Below are 18,137 nucleotides of genomic sequence, written 5' to 3'. Positions count from 1 at the left end.
CGTGGGTCGGTGGTTCTTCCCAGGGTTCTTCCTCCACCAATTATACTGGCCGCCATGTATAGCCTATCTTGTGCTGAAAAATGGCGTTAAACCCTACAACAACAACAACAACAACAACAATTCTGATCAAGATTCACTCCGAGAATCTGGCAACGAAATTTAAAAAACAGTACCATCCAGTCTCTAGTGAGTACAAAGATGAACACTGATGATACCTGCATTACCTTCAAACCCCATGATGAACTATAACGAGCAGCAAAGACTGCATCTCATTAAGCATATATATATATATATATAATGGATTTTAAAGACAGAAATTTGATGTGTTTAAATTTAATGTCAGTGCTGTTTTGATTTTGTGAGTACAGTATTTGCATGTACAGTATATATGTATGGTGATGATATTTAACAATCCTAAGTCTATTAACTATTTCTTCTTTGTAACAGTTACTGTGTTAAATGCTTTGAATAAACAGACATGTTATTTTCTTTTATTCAGATTTGAATGTCCAATCAATTTCGAAAGGTTTTATGACTCTAAGGTCTTAATCTACATAACATTAAAAATAAAACCAAACTTTAGTAAAATTCAACAAATAACTTATTTCCCAAGAAAACAAAAAGAAAATTTTAAAAAGAACTTACAGTATTGTGAATTAAATTCCAAACAGTCTTAAACATTCTACCACAGGTATACCTTCTAGAACCTTCTGATGTCAAAATGCCATGACAGGTTTACATTATCGTAAAGTACAATCAACAATCATGGAAAAAGTTAGCTATGTAATAAGTTAGTTTATGAATGACCCTTACAATCTCCAATCATGGCCAAACATTAAACATGCAGCATAGATATATTTATGTTATATACATAACAATAGGCTAATATGAAAGGATAGCTTATTCTCAACTGGATAACATTGCTTTTTTTTATCTTGTGCCCTGACCCACCCCCATCCCACCCCAAATTTCAAAACACATATTTTGAGTCTCAAGAATACCCTAACACTGTCTGGGAATATGGCAGGAATGCAAGTTACAATGGCAATCATCTCTCCTGCCATGAGACACACTCAGATCCACACAATGATGACCAATAAGTGTAATTGTTATCTTTCCTGTCTTATTTCCAAACATCTGAATATTCCTATTAATGTTCTATGCTGAGTGTTTAAACATTTTAAGAGGCTTGAAAGGTTTTTGTTCAATGGATGCCATTTCTAAGTAATAGCATGAACATGCAACTATTTTGTTTGACAAATATAGACAGCTTAGAGCATCTGAGGAACTACTATAAACGTTAGACTGATTCCAAGATCAACTCCAATGAACCTAATATGAAACCTGGTTTCAACACCAGGAATCCAATTTATAGATTTGACTGTGACATTCATATTTTTGAAATTTTTGCTATTATTCCTTAAATGCTAAATTTAAGGTCATTTCAGTAAGACTTACAGTCAAACCATCACCAACAGAAAAATGAGTGCTATGACTCGCTTCCCATTAATGTAGATGCAACAAAAATAAATTTATCATTACCCTGCTGATTCATAAATATATAACAGATGTATACATCAATTGAAAGTCCATCCAAGACGTAAAATTTAAGTTCCTGAAACTGCTGGTTTTTTATGCTAGTCCCAAAATAATCTGGCCCTTTCTTACTCACCTTTTATAAAAGAATATAAAACAATCATTAATTCAGGGAAAATATATTACTGTGACCTATTTTTAAATGACAGGCAGAAAACACTTCATGAAAAGTAATGCAATTGTCAATGACAATGACACAGTACGTAACAATGTCATTAAAAGTAAATTTCGTAACATAATTTTTAAGTACTTTTAACACATTACTGGCCATGTCATAACAAGGAACAGGGTCCAAATACCTTTGCCATGTACTCAATATGGCAGCTTACCAGAGCTAGCCTCGGCAGGCATCTAAAGCAGCAACCTTTGAATTATGAGTCATACACTCTACTAACGAAGCTACCATGGGATAAATGTACCAATAAAATGTCTTAAATGTACAACCAAAAGTTCCAGAAAAATGGAGATAAATATAAAAGCTTAATGATAAAACCAAAGATCAAAGACACAATAATGACAAGTTTATTGCCATCACAAAAGCAACATAAACTTTTTGTCTAAGCTTTACATGGCTGCCAAGAATAAGACAAATTTTGATTTTCTTTGACTTGTTTTTTATATGATCTACCTAGCGTGCACTTCACTGCACCAGAGTATATGGCTTAACTGATAACAAAGTTAACACTAAAATAATTTTTTAAACATATAGAAAAGTTCACAGTTTAGTCTGGAATAATTATTGTATTGCAAAAATTCATAAATGCAGACACCTGCATCAATCAAGAAACTTCAAGGTCAAATGGATGTCACTGGACTTTTTGCCATTGTAGTAGGGTTGGTTGAAATTCAAAGATGGATGATTGGTTCATCATAACTTCACAACCATCAATTTGAATTGTTTTTATATTATTTTTTTACATTTTCAAGGGCAATGTAATTTTTGTATACCTGGTAAAAGTTATGCTACTTGTGAAACAGTTTACTAGCATATATTTGTCATCTGCCTTGTTGCTTAAAACTGGCTTGTGATAAACAATGGAAGACAACATTAAATGGAAGCCATTATTCATATAGTTTAAATTTGTAAAAGATTTTTTTGTAGACAAGCTGACCGGTTAAGACAATAGAAAACTTTAATTGTTTATATTTGATGATGGAAAATCATTATCTAGTATTCGATAATTTGAATTTTCTGACCAATCTATAGTTATTCTGATTAATCATGACACCATTAATTGTATAGTTCCTTGCATATATACTTACTTGCTTATAACCTTTTTCAAGTCTAGCTTTTCTTTTCAGCCTGAAAATTGGAAAGAAGTGTACACATCAATTGTTAAAAATACTTCTCTATTTTCTCTAAATCAACTGTGATGCATATCTTTTCTTTTCTTTTTAAAATACCCTTTTGAACACGTTGGTTGGCTTTTGATAGCATTTTAAAACATTAGTGGCTATATCATGTCAAGGAAATGGGTGATAAGTGCCTTTCTCAAGGACACAATGAGGTTGCTGATCCAGGTTGACCATGGTGGGTATGAACTTGTGACCCTTGGATTATAAGTCTGATGCTCGATCAACTGAATGTCTTCAGCTCTTTTGTTCAAGAGTTCTGAGGTAGAAATAAGAAGGATTTAGGTAGAATTTAATTTAAATTTCAAGAAAAATAAACTACTACATATAGAAACTGACTCTTTAACAGCACAAAACCAATGTATCTCCCTCAATAGATTGGTGGGGATAGTGGAGAGAGACTAAATATGCATATTCTGCCCTAAAAAGGAAACATCCCAAATTTGATCTCTACCAATCTTCTAAGTGATAATGAATAGCACTTGTACAGATTCTATAATGGGTAACTTCTTGTATAAAGTTAGTGATAACAAAAAGTCAGCGACTGGTGTAATTATAGTATTCAACTGTTCAATGCCTGTCTTTTTCAAAGAACAGTTAATTTCTTTTTGAAAACAATGATACCTGAAAATCACTTGATCTTATCTATGGTAATTAGGTAGTAGAAATTGTTTTTCACTAATATTCTCACATTAACAACTCTTAAAAATGTAACAATGCTAAAATATTGTGAATGACACTGTACTGGTTTCATGTGCAAGCAGCACTAAACAGGTCAAGAGGATTTTTCAAGTCCTATCATATGTTATATTACAGTCAAACCAGTTCTGTGCAGCAATCCAAGGCAAGCGAGAATAGGAATGTCAAAAGCTGTGTTTCAATATCAACATCTTGCATTATGGGCATGCAGAATATTCACTGCATTTTAGAAGTGGTTTTATCTGATGGTCAGTTACAACAACTGATCAGCTGTCAAAGTGTTTGAAGAAAAAAGCCAAGATAAATAACCACTACTTCAGTGGTGTACAATGTAGTCTTGCAAAACAATGCTTATACTGTACTAAAATTATTTAAAAACTTGCAACAGACCAAATGCTGCCATCTTGAAAAATATGCTTGATTCTAAGTAAGCTTTTGCCTCTAAGTTGGCTGTAAGCTACATTTTATGAAAATGTTGTAATGCACCAAACTTTATAATAGGTAACTACTTTCCTTGGCTGGTTTTTTCAAACACTTCAACCAATATTTAGAATCCAGTGATGGGGTGAGATTAAAGCCAATGCAGAAAAGTCAGAAGTGATGCAAATGTGTGTAGCATAAGATGATAAGACTGTTGTTTGCTTACAGAAAGTTCTTTGCCTTCAAATCTTTGCTTTATGAAACTTTGAAATATAGTCAGTATAAGACATGTGGTTGCCTAATAATTTCATGTTATGTATAGTTTTTTTTATTCAGTTTTTGCTATGGGTTATGTAAAACTATTTTGTAGCTGACCTTGTCCAAAATCAAGTTCACTGTCCACAACATTAAAGTTTTATGGCTGGAGGAGGAGGAAAATAAAAGTCTGAGAGAGAGAATTCCAAAACTGGTGAAGGAAGTCACAAAGATTAATTTGGACAACAGGGGCATAGTGGCTGTGCATAGGATCCCAGGCTGACAGGAACAATCAAGGCCAGTGATTGTCAAGTTCTGGAGTCTGGATTGTAAACTTCCAATTATCAAGAAGTGGAAGGATTTTAAACAGAACAAAGGAATTAGACTGGCAGAGGATGTGAGCAGGATGAATACTGAACTGATCAATAAATTATCCAGGCATCAGGAAATTGACACTGCATGGTACTTTAATGAATCTGTGTATGGTAAAAACAAAGGCAAAACAAATACTGGTGAGCTGGAGTCAAATATGTCAATAGTTGGTAAGGTAATTGTTGTAAAAACTCTTGTTCTGCCCTGTCATGCTTGCCTGCCCACGATTATGTAAGTTAGGAACAAAGGAATGGGTTAGCGTCATGTGTATGTAGACCCTGCATCTATTGTAGCGATTCGTGCTGTACAAAAGCCCACATCGTTAGGTGTCAAAACTAACATGTAGACGTTGGAAACTTTGTTCTAGAACAAAGGACCCTCAATGCTGTTGTAAATCTGCCTGCTTTGACAGATGGCCTGAGGCTCGTCTGTTAATCTGGACTGACTGGGGTAGAATTGATATCCAATCAAAACTGAGGAAGGGTGGGGCCATCAATTCGAACCAGAATTTAACAGTCATTTGGGCTGGGAACGAATTAGTCATTGTGAAGCATCGTGCTGAGAAGTTGTAGCAATAACTTCGAGGAAGCCACTAGTGAACTGGCAGGAAAAGAAACCTTGGTACAGTCAAGGACAGAAAGCTTCGTAAAGGAAGCTTTTGGGGACAGAACTACTGGGTAGTCAAGTCCCGAGTCTCAGAGAGACAGGACAGAACAAGGCAGTAGGCAGAGAACAAGCCTAGTTGTTAGAGAAAGAGAGAGAGAAGGGGAAAGAAAAGGAGACAAAAGGGGAAGAGGATAGGAAGAACTGCAGTACGGAGAATGCCAGAAGGAGGAAAGGAATTAGCAGAGTAGAGCACAGATGAGTAGAAACCAAGTACAGGGGAAAGCCATCTCACACTATAATCACGTGATGAAATAGGTTGTTACATGGTCAAGACTTAGAGGGAGAAGATTGGTTGAGAAATCAATATCGTTTAAATTGTATTAAATTGTTATTCTTTTGAATTTCACCTTTGTGTTCGTAATAATTTAATTGTCGGTATTGCTGACTGGGGGCTCGGAGCTGTATCTCTCTGTATCACTAATTTCACTTCCTACAAAAACGAGCCAGGGTGGGAATTCCATAGTAATCCAAGTAAATATTGGGAGCACCCCACCCCAACTCATAACAGAGCGTTCGTAGAATGCCACATGCCCATATTCATGCATCTTTTTCAGTACTTCCAAATCCATCAACAAAAGTTGAATCAGAACAAAATCGCACGTTATTTAAATTTGTATGGGGTGGAAAAGTAGTGAGAATAAAATTTGATATACTAGTATCCCCATAAAACGAGTGAGGACTGAATCTGATACACATATTTTCATTCATTAGGTATATTAAGATATGAGTAAAAAGACTGCTGGAAAATGGAATGTGGCAAAACTTAGTTAATACAACTATACTCAGAAATAAATAGGATATTTGGAATTTAAGAAGGAAATTAGAAGAACTTCGCTTACTAAAAACAGTTTTTTGGAGAGATGTAATTTTGGCAGTATTTAATTGGAAAGAGGAATAGTAAAGTCCAAACGAGTATCTATCCATTAATATTTTAAATTATGTCCCACCTAAAATGTCCTATCAATACAAATCCTGGATAGAAGCCAGTTTTGAAATTCTGAATGATCTAGTAGATGATCATGGTAATTTAATACCTTTTGAAATAATAAAACAAAAAACTGGAAGCGATGATTTCTTGAAATACTTCTTAATATCCAAAGGCATGGAAAGATGCCATAAAAAACCATTTAGTACAAAATAATTTTGATAAGCAGGAGGATAAAATACTGAACTTGCAAAAACAAAATTCATTCAAGTTTGTTTACAAAGATCTTAAAAAGAAAGCTAAAAGGCAACATGTGGCTAAGCAAGAAACTTGGATGCAAGTATTTAATAAAAATATAAGTAGTGAGGAGTGGTCTGAGATTTATAGCCGGGCAAAATGCTACAGTACCAAGGATACCAAGTTGATCTTTTTAACTTTAAATTAATCCATATAATAATTGCTACTGATGATTTTCTGAAAATGAAAAGAATTAATAAATTAGATGACAACAGGTGTATTTTCTGTAAGAGTAAAAATGAAAATATTGAGCATCTGTTTTATGACTGTAATATTACTTCACAGTTCTGGTACCGTTTTATATTAGTTTTTGCACCTTTTTGCCCAAATATTGTACATTTGTCAAAAAGAGAAACATTTTTAGGAAGTGAACAACTGGACAGTTTGTGTAATTTCTTGCTTATTTTGGCAAAATATTATATTTATACTTGCGGTTTCAATATGAAAAATCCTTCTATTTTTGCTTTTAAGCAAATAGTTGCAATGCATAAGACATTGAAAAATACACTGCTAAGGTAAATAAAAAAGAGGACCAATTTCTTCAAAAATGGACCTCAATAATGAACATGTAACTTGTATCTGAATAATACTACAATTGTACAGTTAACTATATGGATTTTACTTGATGCTGCTCAATTAGCAGACCAATAATTCTGTTCTAATTATAATAGTATCTGTACTGACTGACCTCCACATATAACAACAAAGGATGAAACTTAGAATCAGAGTCAGAAGGCCAATCCCCAGCAATGGCAAAGTCATGCTAATTGGAATCTGCATCTCTTATCCTATCCCATTGCTTTGGTGTTGATCTGAAATAATAATAATAGTAATAATCATGTTACTAATTAAAGGTTTGTAAAATAGATATTATTTTCCTGGTTTTTCAAAGCTAAAACTCCAAATCTGTAATCCTAGGGTCTGGCCCAAAGGGGTAAGAACAGATCTGTGAGCAACTTTTAGTTGCAAATCTGAATTTGACTTCATGTGCACATTAAGTGCATGCATGCATGATGAGAGGATATAGAGTTCAAAAGTTATGACCCAGGAGTTATTTCCCTGAGGTAAGTGACAAAATCTGAGGCTATGTTATTTGCATGTAAAACTATGTTTTTTCATACTCAGTAAGTTTATATATGAATATAGGATGGGATCTCAATAGATTCTATGTTATGAATCAGAGACTTAGTTTATGTGGTTAAGAATAGACCCAGGGAAAATGTTAATTGCATATCTGTCTTATCATGTCCATGCATACTGAGATAAAGAGTATGGGTCTAAATTGTGACATAGGGACCACCAGTTTTTGACTCCTATACCAATCACCCTTATGTTGAGATTTGCTTAATAATTTAAACTATTTCTCAGACATATTATTCTCCTGTTTTTTTAGAATGTATATAGAACAATATCACTTCTTTAGCTCCACTCTGATGGACTATTTCAAACTTTATATACCACTGTGTACCATTACAGACCACACAAATAATATTCCAATGTTTAAAGTCTTTATATTTAATGGAATTAAACAACATTATTCATGAACATATGTACAGGCAGGATAACATAATATATGCCTTTCAAAAGCATGGAATAATAATAATAATAATAATAGAATGATTTAGATTTATCTGCAACTAGAACAAATGGTTCCTTGTGTATTCAACATAATATGTTGATTTGACAAAACAACACAGGAACATTAAACTGTAACATTACAGCCATATATATACTGTACATATATATATAAGATGGCAAATAACAGGCCTTTCAAGTGCACTGGATCAGCCATGCACACATAAAATTATCTTTTGCAGCTGAAACATTTTTTTTTTCAATAATGATCTAAATTTTCTGAATAACCTATAATTACTAATATAACTGTTAAATATCTGGGATATAATTTGCATTTACATAAATTTACATAAAACAACAGAGGCCATTATGGCTCATCAATTTCTAGGTCAATACAAATATTTTCCAGCATCAGCAGCAAGCTGAAATAAACTAGTTGAAATATAATAAGTTAAAGGGATTCATTCCTGTAGAAAGAGCCATGTAAAGTTTTGCAAACACAAAGTTTTTTGTGTTTTATTTGTTTTGTCTATGTTTTGTATTTGCTTTTGAAAGAGACTCATTAAGTGTCGAAAGTGCTCAGGCTACTCAGATACATGTACTAGTTTTGTACTGTTTGCTGTCAGTTTATTGCATTTATATATATATATATATATATATATATATATATATATATATATATATATATATATATATATATATATATCATCATCATCATCATTGGCGGCTCAATCTTGAGAGATCATGCGAGTAGCACCCTTGGATTGTCGTCTGTCCTGAGGTTTTGGCAACATCTGCTGTGACTGTGCAAGCCTATGCACGAGTGACAGTCCCTATTGCAGTTGGTGCAGACAGTCTGGGAAGTCTGAGTTGCTCTGATTGCTGTCACACTCTTCTTTCTCTCACATTTCTCTGCCACCAGTTGGTATCTCCTCACATCAGTGACTGCTATGCCCTTACAGACCATCTGTCTCCAGGTGCCTCGGTCCTCAGCCAGCACTTCCCAGCCATCGGGTGAAATGTTAAATGCCTTCATGTCCCTCTTGCACACATCCTTGAAACTGAGTGAGGGGCGGCCAACTCTTCTGGTGCCAATGGCCAGCTGTCTATATAGGATGTCCTTTGGCAGCCTCCCATCCTCCATGCATTGGACATGTCTCAGACTTGAAGACAGCATTTGCTCAGCTGGAGTACATACTGAGGATACTTGCACACTGCAGGATCTCGCTGTGTGTGATGCGGTCTTGCCAGCTGATTTTCAGGATGCGTTTTAGGCATATATGGAAGGAGTTGAGCTGATGCTCTTACCTCATACAGGCGCTCCGGGTCTCACTTCCATATAGGAGGGTGCTTAGGATGCAAGCCTTGTAGACTTGGATCTTGGTGTACTCTGTCAGTACATCGTTTCTCCACACCCTCATCATCAGTCATGCCAAAAATGTGTTTGCCTTTCCAAGTCTTCTGTAAAGCTTCACAAAGAGCAGGAGAGTGTTGCTGATGGTTGACCCCAGGTTAGTAAAATTGTTAGCTGCTTCCAGGGTGACACCGTTGATTTCGATGGAAGGGACAGTGGTGGCATCTTGCACGCTGACATTTGTCTTGTTCAGACTGATGGTAAGCCAAACAGCTTTCAGGCATCAGCGAAATGGTCTCCCAATCTCTGGAGGGCACGCTTGGTGTAGGTCACAAGTGCTGTATCATCTGCAAAAAGCATCTCCCTGATGAGCACCATCCTCACTTTGGTCTTTCAGTGCAGTTATGCCAGGTTGAATAGCCTCCCGTTGGACCTAGTGTGCAGATATAAGCCATCAGTGGACATGTCAAAGGCGTAGGAAAGGACCAGGGAGAAGATCCCAAAAAGGGACAGCGCCAGCATGCAGCCCTGCATTATGTCGCTTTTGATAAGGAAGGAGCCTGATGAAGATCCATCATACAGTACAGGACTATTCCTTCTTATCGGCATGGAAAGAGATTATCTGAGTTTTGGAGGACAGCCAATGTTACTGAAGTTCAAACAGGCCCTTCCTGCTGACCAGGTCGAAGGCCTTAGTGAGGTCGATGAACATCATGTAGAGTAGCTGACCTTGCTCTCTGCTCTTTTTCTTTTGAGTTGTCGGAGGAAGAAGATCATGTCCGTTGTTGACCTGCCTACTCTGAAACTGCACTGAGATTCTAGGTACACATGGTCCGCCAGCAGCTGCAGCATGTTGAGGATGATGCTGCTGTACACTTTGCCAATGATGCTCAGAAGCGAGATCCCTCTGTAATTGTTAGTCACTGTGGTTGCCCTTGTTTTTGTAAAGGGTCACAATGGTGGCATCAATCAAGTCTTCAAGGACTTCTCCTTCCTCCCAGCAGAGGCAGAGTAGTTCATGCAGCAGCTGAAGAAATGTCGGCTTTCCATGGTTGATAATTTCAGATGGGATGCTGTCATTACCTCGTGCTTTGTCGTTTGGGAGGGAGTCGATGGCTTTGCTGAGCTTCTCTAAGGTGGGCACTTCTGTCAAGCTCCACCATGGTGGGCAGTTTCAATATGCTGCTAAGGGACATAACAGTGACTGATATTTCTCGTGAGTATAGCTCTGAGTAGTTCTCCACCCATCTTGCCAACTGTTGCTCATGGTCTGTGATCTTCTCTCTCGTCAGAGATTTCAAGGGGCTGACCCCTTTCATTGTAGGGCCTAGAACCTTCTTGATGCCACTGTACATACCTTGGATGTTTCCAGACTTGGCACTGTGCTGGATTCCTTCACAAAGTTGCTGCCAGTACCTGTTTGCGCACTGTTTAGCGATGCATTGGGTGTTGTTTCAGGCACTTCTGAGAGCAGCAAGCGTCAGTTCATTATGGCATTTTATGGAAGCTATGGAGGCTTTTCGTTTGTCTTCAATTATTGGTTCCATCCTTCATAGATGTGCGATGAACCAGTCCTGGCTGGGCGTTCCTTCTTGCCAAATGTAGACATGGCTGTGCTGTAGATGGCACCCTTCATGGTGTTCCACTTGGCTGTGGCATCATGCTCTGGCAGGTCCTGGAGAGCCTGGTCCAGGGCAGACGCATACTCCTCCACTTTGGAGGGGGCTGACATCTGTGCACTGTTTATGGGAGGGCATCCTTTTGGTTTAGAGCAGTGTAATGTGTGTGGCTGTAGACACACCCTGCTGATCACAAGGGCATGGTCGGAGTCACAGTTTGCACTGTGGTAACTTCTGGTGGAGAGGACAATGTTCAGGGCAGAGCACCTCGTGATGACCAAGTCGAGCTGGTGCCAGCAATGAGACCTGGGGTGTTTCCATGACACTTTGTGTTGTGGCTTACACTTGAAGAAGGTGTTTGTAATGCACAGGTCATGGGAGGTGTACAGCTCCAGCAGTCTGACTGTTTTCATTGGTCTTTCCAGTGCCATGATGTCTGAGGCAAGTAGACCATGACTCATGGTTCGCACCTACTCTGGCATTCACAGAGAAGGAATAGTGGCTCATCTTTAGGACATCCTTTCATCTGTTTGTGCAGCTACCCAAAGAACTGATCCTTTGTGTCTTCTGAAGACGTCAGGGTGGGGATGTAGACACTGAGGATGTTGACAGGACCTGCAACAGTGGCAAGGCAGATGGACAAGAGACACTCAGTGAACCCTGAGGGAGGCTCAACTGAGGCCAGGAGGGTGCTTTTGATGGCAAAGCCCACTCCATGCTAGCAGCGCTCCTCAGGTTCTCGACCCTTCCAGAAGAAGGTATAGTTTTTCTCTCTGAGGAAGCCGCTGAAGGCGAGCCTGGTTTCCTGGAGGGCAGCTATGCTGACATTTAGTCTGGTGAGCTCTCTGTTGATGATGGTCATCTTCCTGTTGTTGTCCACCTCCCTAGGATCATCAGAGAAGCTTGTGCACATGGTACGTACGTTGAAGCTTGCAAATCAAAAAGCTAGAGTATTCTTTATTGGTTTCTTGTTTCTTTTGTCGGGTGCGGAATTTCCATCTGTTTGTCATTCTAAGCAACACAATGAGCTCAAGGCACCGATTGGAGCAGGCAGACGTTGGCGGACCAACACCTTACTGACTGGGGGCTGCCCAGCTTGACGCAATGATTCCTCACACTGTCAAAGCTGACCCGTGGCACCCCTTCTCTATGCCAATCGGGTGTGACTTATAACCAATAGACTGCCAGCTTCCATGTTGTTTCCTCACTCAGGAGCAAGGCTGGAGTGGCTTCTCCAGGGTGCAGGCCTGGGCGTGTAGTAATAAGATCCTGGTTAGCCCAGACATTAGGATCCCCTTCTCATTTTCTGTATGAGTTTACTCCTGTAGCCTTTCCTGTTCCCAAAGATTTCCACAAGGCAGTGGAGCCATCATCCAATGGCTAGGACTTGGTGGGGATGGCATCTAAGTTTCCTTCTCCTATATGAACTGCCTGACAGGGCTAACCAGCCCCATTTGCCCGGCTTTGGAGCCAAAGTTTTCCCTCTCTTTGACTGGATGCCTGCCAAGGCTAATGAGCCCAGTCTGCCCACCCAGTTATACTGCCAGGGCACTCAGTCGTGCCACACAGCAGGCTTTGTGAAAAGATATAATTTATATGGTCTTAATTTCTTCAAAATTGCTGAACAAATATCATTTGCTTTTGAGTTAAACAATATGTTGCCTCTGACTGGCTGAAATAGCAACATTTTGCTTCCATTTTGGTATATTTGGTAATCTGATTCAAGATAGTGGCAATGGCAATAAGGGTACAAAAGGTTTAATGCTACACTCTGTGTTAAAAAAATTACCATGATCTAATTTGCCTTGTGATGGATGTTTGTATGTGACATTTCTACCTTTTACTTGATTCTGTATGGCACTTTCATCTTTACCTTACAAACACATAAGAAAATGATCTATACAATGAAAATATATGGATACATATTCTGGTTTCTCACAATTATAATCTTACTTTTATATTTTAAGTTCTGAACTTTTCACAATTTATCATACATGTCTAATACAGTACAATCAAGTAAGATTGAGTGATGTTATTACAGAAATTGTAACATACATAGGTAAAAACCAAATAATTTGTAAATAAAATTGCTTAAATCTGTGATGGTGGATGGATATTTAATGTGAAATTTACTTGAAGTAGTTCTTTAATAGTATATGATGTGGCTAATTTTGGACCTATTTACACTTAAACTTAAAGTTAACTCCTGCTTCTTTTCTACATGAAGTCTTTACTTGAGCTCTGTTTATGTCAGACCATTTTTACCATTTTTCAGTGCACACTTCCACTCTCTGCACATGTTGGCTATTCCAGTCGCGGCACGTGTATACATTTCATTTGAAGTATTTGTTGTAATATTGCACTGAATTAAAATCTGGCCTCCTCTGTATTATCACGTTAATTATGTCTTTTGAATCAGATAAAGGAGGTGGAATAAAAGAAAAGTTAAAAGGCACAAAAATCCTATTAACTTAAAATCTAGTGGCCATGGTCATATGTCGGGTGAACTCACTTCATTTGATCAATCGAACACTTATAAATGTTATTGTGTATGTAACATAAACTATCTTAAATGAACCGACTCTTTCATAACTGTGATCAAAGATTACAAGTCAGCCAAGCAAAATGATTACTACGTAAAATAAAGAGCTTGATTTCACATATACAGACCACTGTGGGCAAGCGAGTTTCAGCGAATTCTTAAACTGGCACTTAGAGATATCCTCAAGGATGATAAGAAGTTTTATTATTACTTCCAATAAAATCAAGACATCAATATTGTACTAATTGAACAATACAACAATTTAATTTCAACGTAGACAATTGTCTCATGAAATAAATGTCGCATGTTTTTGTAAAAAGGAATCTTGTTTGGTGGTGTATCAACAGTTAGTCTAGTTCCCTGCCCTTTGGACTCCCGATTTGGTAGGATACTATAATACCATTACGGGAACCAGACTCATCAAGAAAACAAAAAGCAGTGATGTAATACACAGATTTTTTGTGTACACGTGATGGCTGTTGAAACCAGTTGGAACAATCTTTCATATGTTGGAGATTTTGAAAATAATTGTTATTTAAACAGAATAACGAACAACTTCATTAGAAAAAGTGCGTTATTACATATTATTATCAAATTGATTGTAAAATGAGCATTCAGCCATTAAACAGTACAGTTCCCTAATCCCACCCCAACAATGGTTTTCTTGATATCAAAGTGATTATTTTTTTCAATTTTTGGAGGTCTCTCTGTAACTCGCGCCTCGCATATAGTGCAGTCAATGTGCATCAGCCTTTTTCCCATCAAGTGGAGAAAGCCCTATTTAGGTTTTGTAAAGAATTTCCCCCATTACAAATCAAAGTTTGTGTTGCTTTTTATTTTTTTTAAAATAAAATAAAATTCATAATATCAGGGTGTACACTGACATCTAACATTTACACTGAAAAGATTAAAATATCTGTTTATTTTGGGTTTTTTTAGCATATTTTGGTGTTTCTAGTAATGGGGGGAAGACATATTTAACACGCGTATCTCAACATTGCTTTCCACTTTTTGAAGTATCAAAATGTTAAATTACCGAGTTAAAATTACAAACGCATTTCTCAGTGTACTGAAAGTATTTAAAATTAGATTTTATTAAAGTATTCTGTTTTGCTTACAAACAGTATGATGTTGCTTCCAAAATGCCAATGCCCACAAAGTTATATATAAATACAAAAATCTTCCTTTTATATCTCATTTTCAAAGATTTTGCTTACATGTGAACATGAATTAAAGCAATGGACTGTCACACCTTTTAAAGGATACCTTTTATTTCCTATGTTAAGCATGAAATCAATTTGCAATGTTGTTTACATAATATCAACCATGAAAATGTCTTGTGAAAGCACTATTCAAATTCAATCTTATACCTTATGTTAAAGTGCTGTCCTCACTCGCAGAACTGGGAATAGAGAGACATCTGGAAGGCTACGAAGTGAATATTTAATCCACTTGCATGTTAGTCTCAGCACGTGCACAAAATGTACTTGATTTGATACACTTCAAATCTGATTTACAGGCGTAGTACAGACCTAGTTTTGTTTACATTTACGACATGGTTATCTCCCTTGGATATGATAACGTGAACCATGAGATGTGAGAAGCGTGGTCCAGTTTGTGTGCTGATTTACATCTACTGTAAACTTGTTCGATTTATTTCCATTAATTTGGCAGCTTAAAGGCAAATTCTTATTTTTTTTTTTTTAAATGAGCCATTATTCATTGTTATAATGATCAGAAACTTATTGTGACTTCGGATTGGTCAACTGATGTCATAGTGATTAAAACCCTTAATTTATCATTATATCTGAAATGAGCAAGCGTCTAAAGAATCAAACGTCAGCAAAACAAAAATGGCGACAACAGTTTCGAAATTCTTTTAACTTGTTTCGCAATATTTACTAATTCTGCATTTAAAATGAATAACATCGATTCTGGTAACGAAATACTAATTCCGTTTGGATTCATTTTGTTTGGAGATAATTCTCTCCTTTCTGAAGACATTCTATTTCAGTGCATTTTGCACTGGAGACAATATCATGAATATGTCGGCATCGGGCACATCGTGTTGGACTCTAATCGAGTTCCCCGATGATGTATTATTTCTCATATTTTCACGATGTGACATTCAAACTCTGGGCAGACTCAGCCAAGTCTGCAAGAGGCTATGGAAGCTGATAACCAAAGATTGCGTGTGGTTGCCGTTAATCAAGGACTTTTCAATTATCAGATCTTCGCAGACAATGTAGGTGTAAAAAGAAAAAGTTTTAATATGAAATAGGCAAAGTCTGAAGTCCATTTCATCGTGGTCTTATTCGTGTTGGACATTTACATTATATTTGTTTTCCATGGCTAATAAGAACATGTGGAATGTTGCCTGTATCTAGATCAGAATACTCGTTTAACAAAAGAAAAGGAAAAAAGAGTATGACGTACAATTAGTCCTACATGTAAGACCTGACGCTGATATTTATGTTTTGGGCGTCAGGGTCTTACAGCCTAACTAACAGCGCTGTGTAGTGTGTTTTGATGTTGACTAACATCGTAACAAAAGTAAAATATTCAGGAATATCTCACACAACTGGTAACTAAAATAACACCACTTTTCTACTAAGTAAGGTAATAATGTTTTAGTCAGACTTTACTTACTCTGATGTCTTTTCTCTATTAGATTAAAATTCTCACAAAAGAAATGGACCTGTTTTCAAATTTCGTTGGCCTACATTTCAGTTGACTGGAAAGCGATGAAAGCCGGGAATGCCGAAATCGGGTTAAGTGGAAATATTATTCTTTAATGAAATGAATAAAAATATAATATGCCTATTGGAACTGTAAAGCAATGTTTCGTTTCATTCAAGAAACATATCCGCCACATGAACCTAGTTAAACATCGTCATACCTCAACTACCGTCGCATTGCAACAAATTCAAATGTATGTCAATGGAAAATGAGAAAGCATCCATTTGCTAGTGTCATATTTTCATTCCGCTAGGATAAAGACAGCACAGTAAGTATATTAATTACACATAAATTAGTGGAAGAGTATCGATATATGCTGCCAGATGTGTGAGATATTCCTGAAACTTTGACTACTCATTCCGATGTCAACGACATTGGAACATACTATACAAGGCCATTATTTGGATAGTAAGACATAGCTCCTAAACAAAATCAACATGTGATATGTCTTACATGTAGTACTAGACATGCATTTGTAGTGAAAGTCATACAGGTCATCTACGCACATTTATTGAAATAAGAATAAAGTGTAATTGTTATTCTTAAATTGAATACTAAAATACTTTAACCAGAGTCTATCAGGATCAGGGTCACAAAAAAATTGCCACCCTTAATATTTTGTTGTGCAATGCCCCACTCTTTGTAAACAGTGTGGGTTGATTGGTGGACTGTTCCTTCTTTCAAGGTGTCTGCTTTATTCGGTTCTCATTATCAAGGAGATGATTGCCCTCGGTGTTATTGCCCAGATCAAGTAAACTTAAAGGTAGAATAAATAGAGATCTGAGCAGATCTTGAGCCCCTGCGCAAAAAATTCAAAATTGGATACAGTTCTTTTTGGAATAAATCTTTCACTGAATTTCAAAACAGATATATTTACAAAAAATAGCCGATCTGTTTTACTGATATTATTCATTATACGATGAGTGAACAATCGTAGTCATTGCCTTGTACAATTGCATAACCTGCTTAGCTCTGGTCACTCCAATTTCACTGTAGCTGTTCTCTGTCCTTTTGCCTTTTTCCTTTCTTTTTCTCTCCCAACCTTCCTACTGTCTCGCCTCCTTTTTTTCCCTCAAACTTGATGTGGGTAAGTGGATATGTAAGCATGTAGATACTTGGATACATCAGTGCGTAGGTACATCTGAGGTTGTGTCTGGGAAAACATCAGAAGAGCTTTTTCTACTTTGAAAATAAACAGAGAACAATCTAAATTTTCTGTCGGTTATCCTACTGGGAATAGAACATTACTCCCCTCTCGTTATCAGATCTTACTATTAGTATTGAAACCGATACAAAAGCTATTAGTCGGCTCAAGCGTGGCAGACCAAAAAAACTAGTTTCATAAGATTAATGTACTTCCTAATGGCTGATTCATCACTCGCATTAACGCACCCAAGACTTAACATATCTGCTCTCGTCTCAATCACACAGATGAATGAATGAAATTCACTACGTGGCTGATCTACCTTATGTTCAGTGAATACACATATTCAGGTCTTTAGCATAGATGAAATCACACTTCATGGCTTAACAATGTTAATTTCAGTCAGTATTATTTAAGTCTTTATCATACATGAAATCATCTAAGATCATGAATTCACACAGATTTTCGTAACTCATATTAACTAAAGTAATATCGAAATTATGGCATTTTTCAAAGCTATTTCTTTGACAATTCGCTTGTTATTATGGTGTCATAAAGATTGCATGTGTGTCAGATTCACT

General features: G+C 36.8%; 2 protein-coding genes across 2 annotated transcripts in view; one reads left to right on the top strand and one right to left on the bottom strand.

Moving 5' to 3' along the window:
- Window positions 1–15,432, bottom strand: part of LOC149795052 (RING finger protein 24-like) — a 44,830-nt gene extending 29,398 nt beyond the window's left edge. The window contains exons 1-3 of the mRNA XM_089964735.1: window positions 15,044–15,432; window positions 7,272–7,395; window positions 2,860–2,899 (exon numbers count right to left, since the gene is read on the bottom strand). Of these exons, the coding sequence (XP_089820861.1) occupies window positions 2,860–2,899; window positions 7,272–7,363 (132 nt within the window). The 5' untranslated portion in view covers window positions 7,364–7,395; window positions 15,044–15,432. The remainder of the gene's footprint in view (window positions 1–2,859; window positions 2,900–7,271; window positions 7,396–15,043) is intronic.
- Window positions 15,433–15,497: 65 nt separating this feature from the next.
- LOC149795051 (F-box/WD repeat-containing protein 4-like) overlaps window positions 15,498–18,137 on the top strand; it is a 35,916-nt gene continuing 33,276 nt past the window's right edge. The window contains exon 1 of the mRNA XM_089964734.1: window positions 15,498–15,918. Coding sequence (XP_089820860.1) covers window positions 15,713–15,918 — 206 coding nt within the window. The 5' untranslated portion in view covers window positions 15,498–15,712. The remainder of the gene's footprint in view (window positions 15,919–18,137) is intronic.

The sequence above is a fragment of the Sinohyriopsis cumingii genome, chromosome 7 (genome assembly GCF_028554795.1).
Source record: "Sinohyriopsis cumingii isolate HCF-2022 chromosome 7, ASM2855479v2, whole genome shotgun sequence".
NCBI classification, from domain to species: domain Eukaryota; kingdom Metazoa; phylum Mollusca; class Bivalvia; order Unionida; family Unionidae; genus Sinohyriopsis; species Sinohyriopsis cumingii.
The sequence above is the reverse complement of the archived record's forward strand: the minus strand, read 5'-3'. Positions and strand labels throughout refer to the sequence as shown.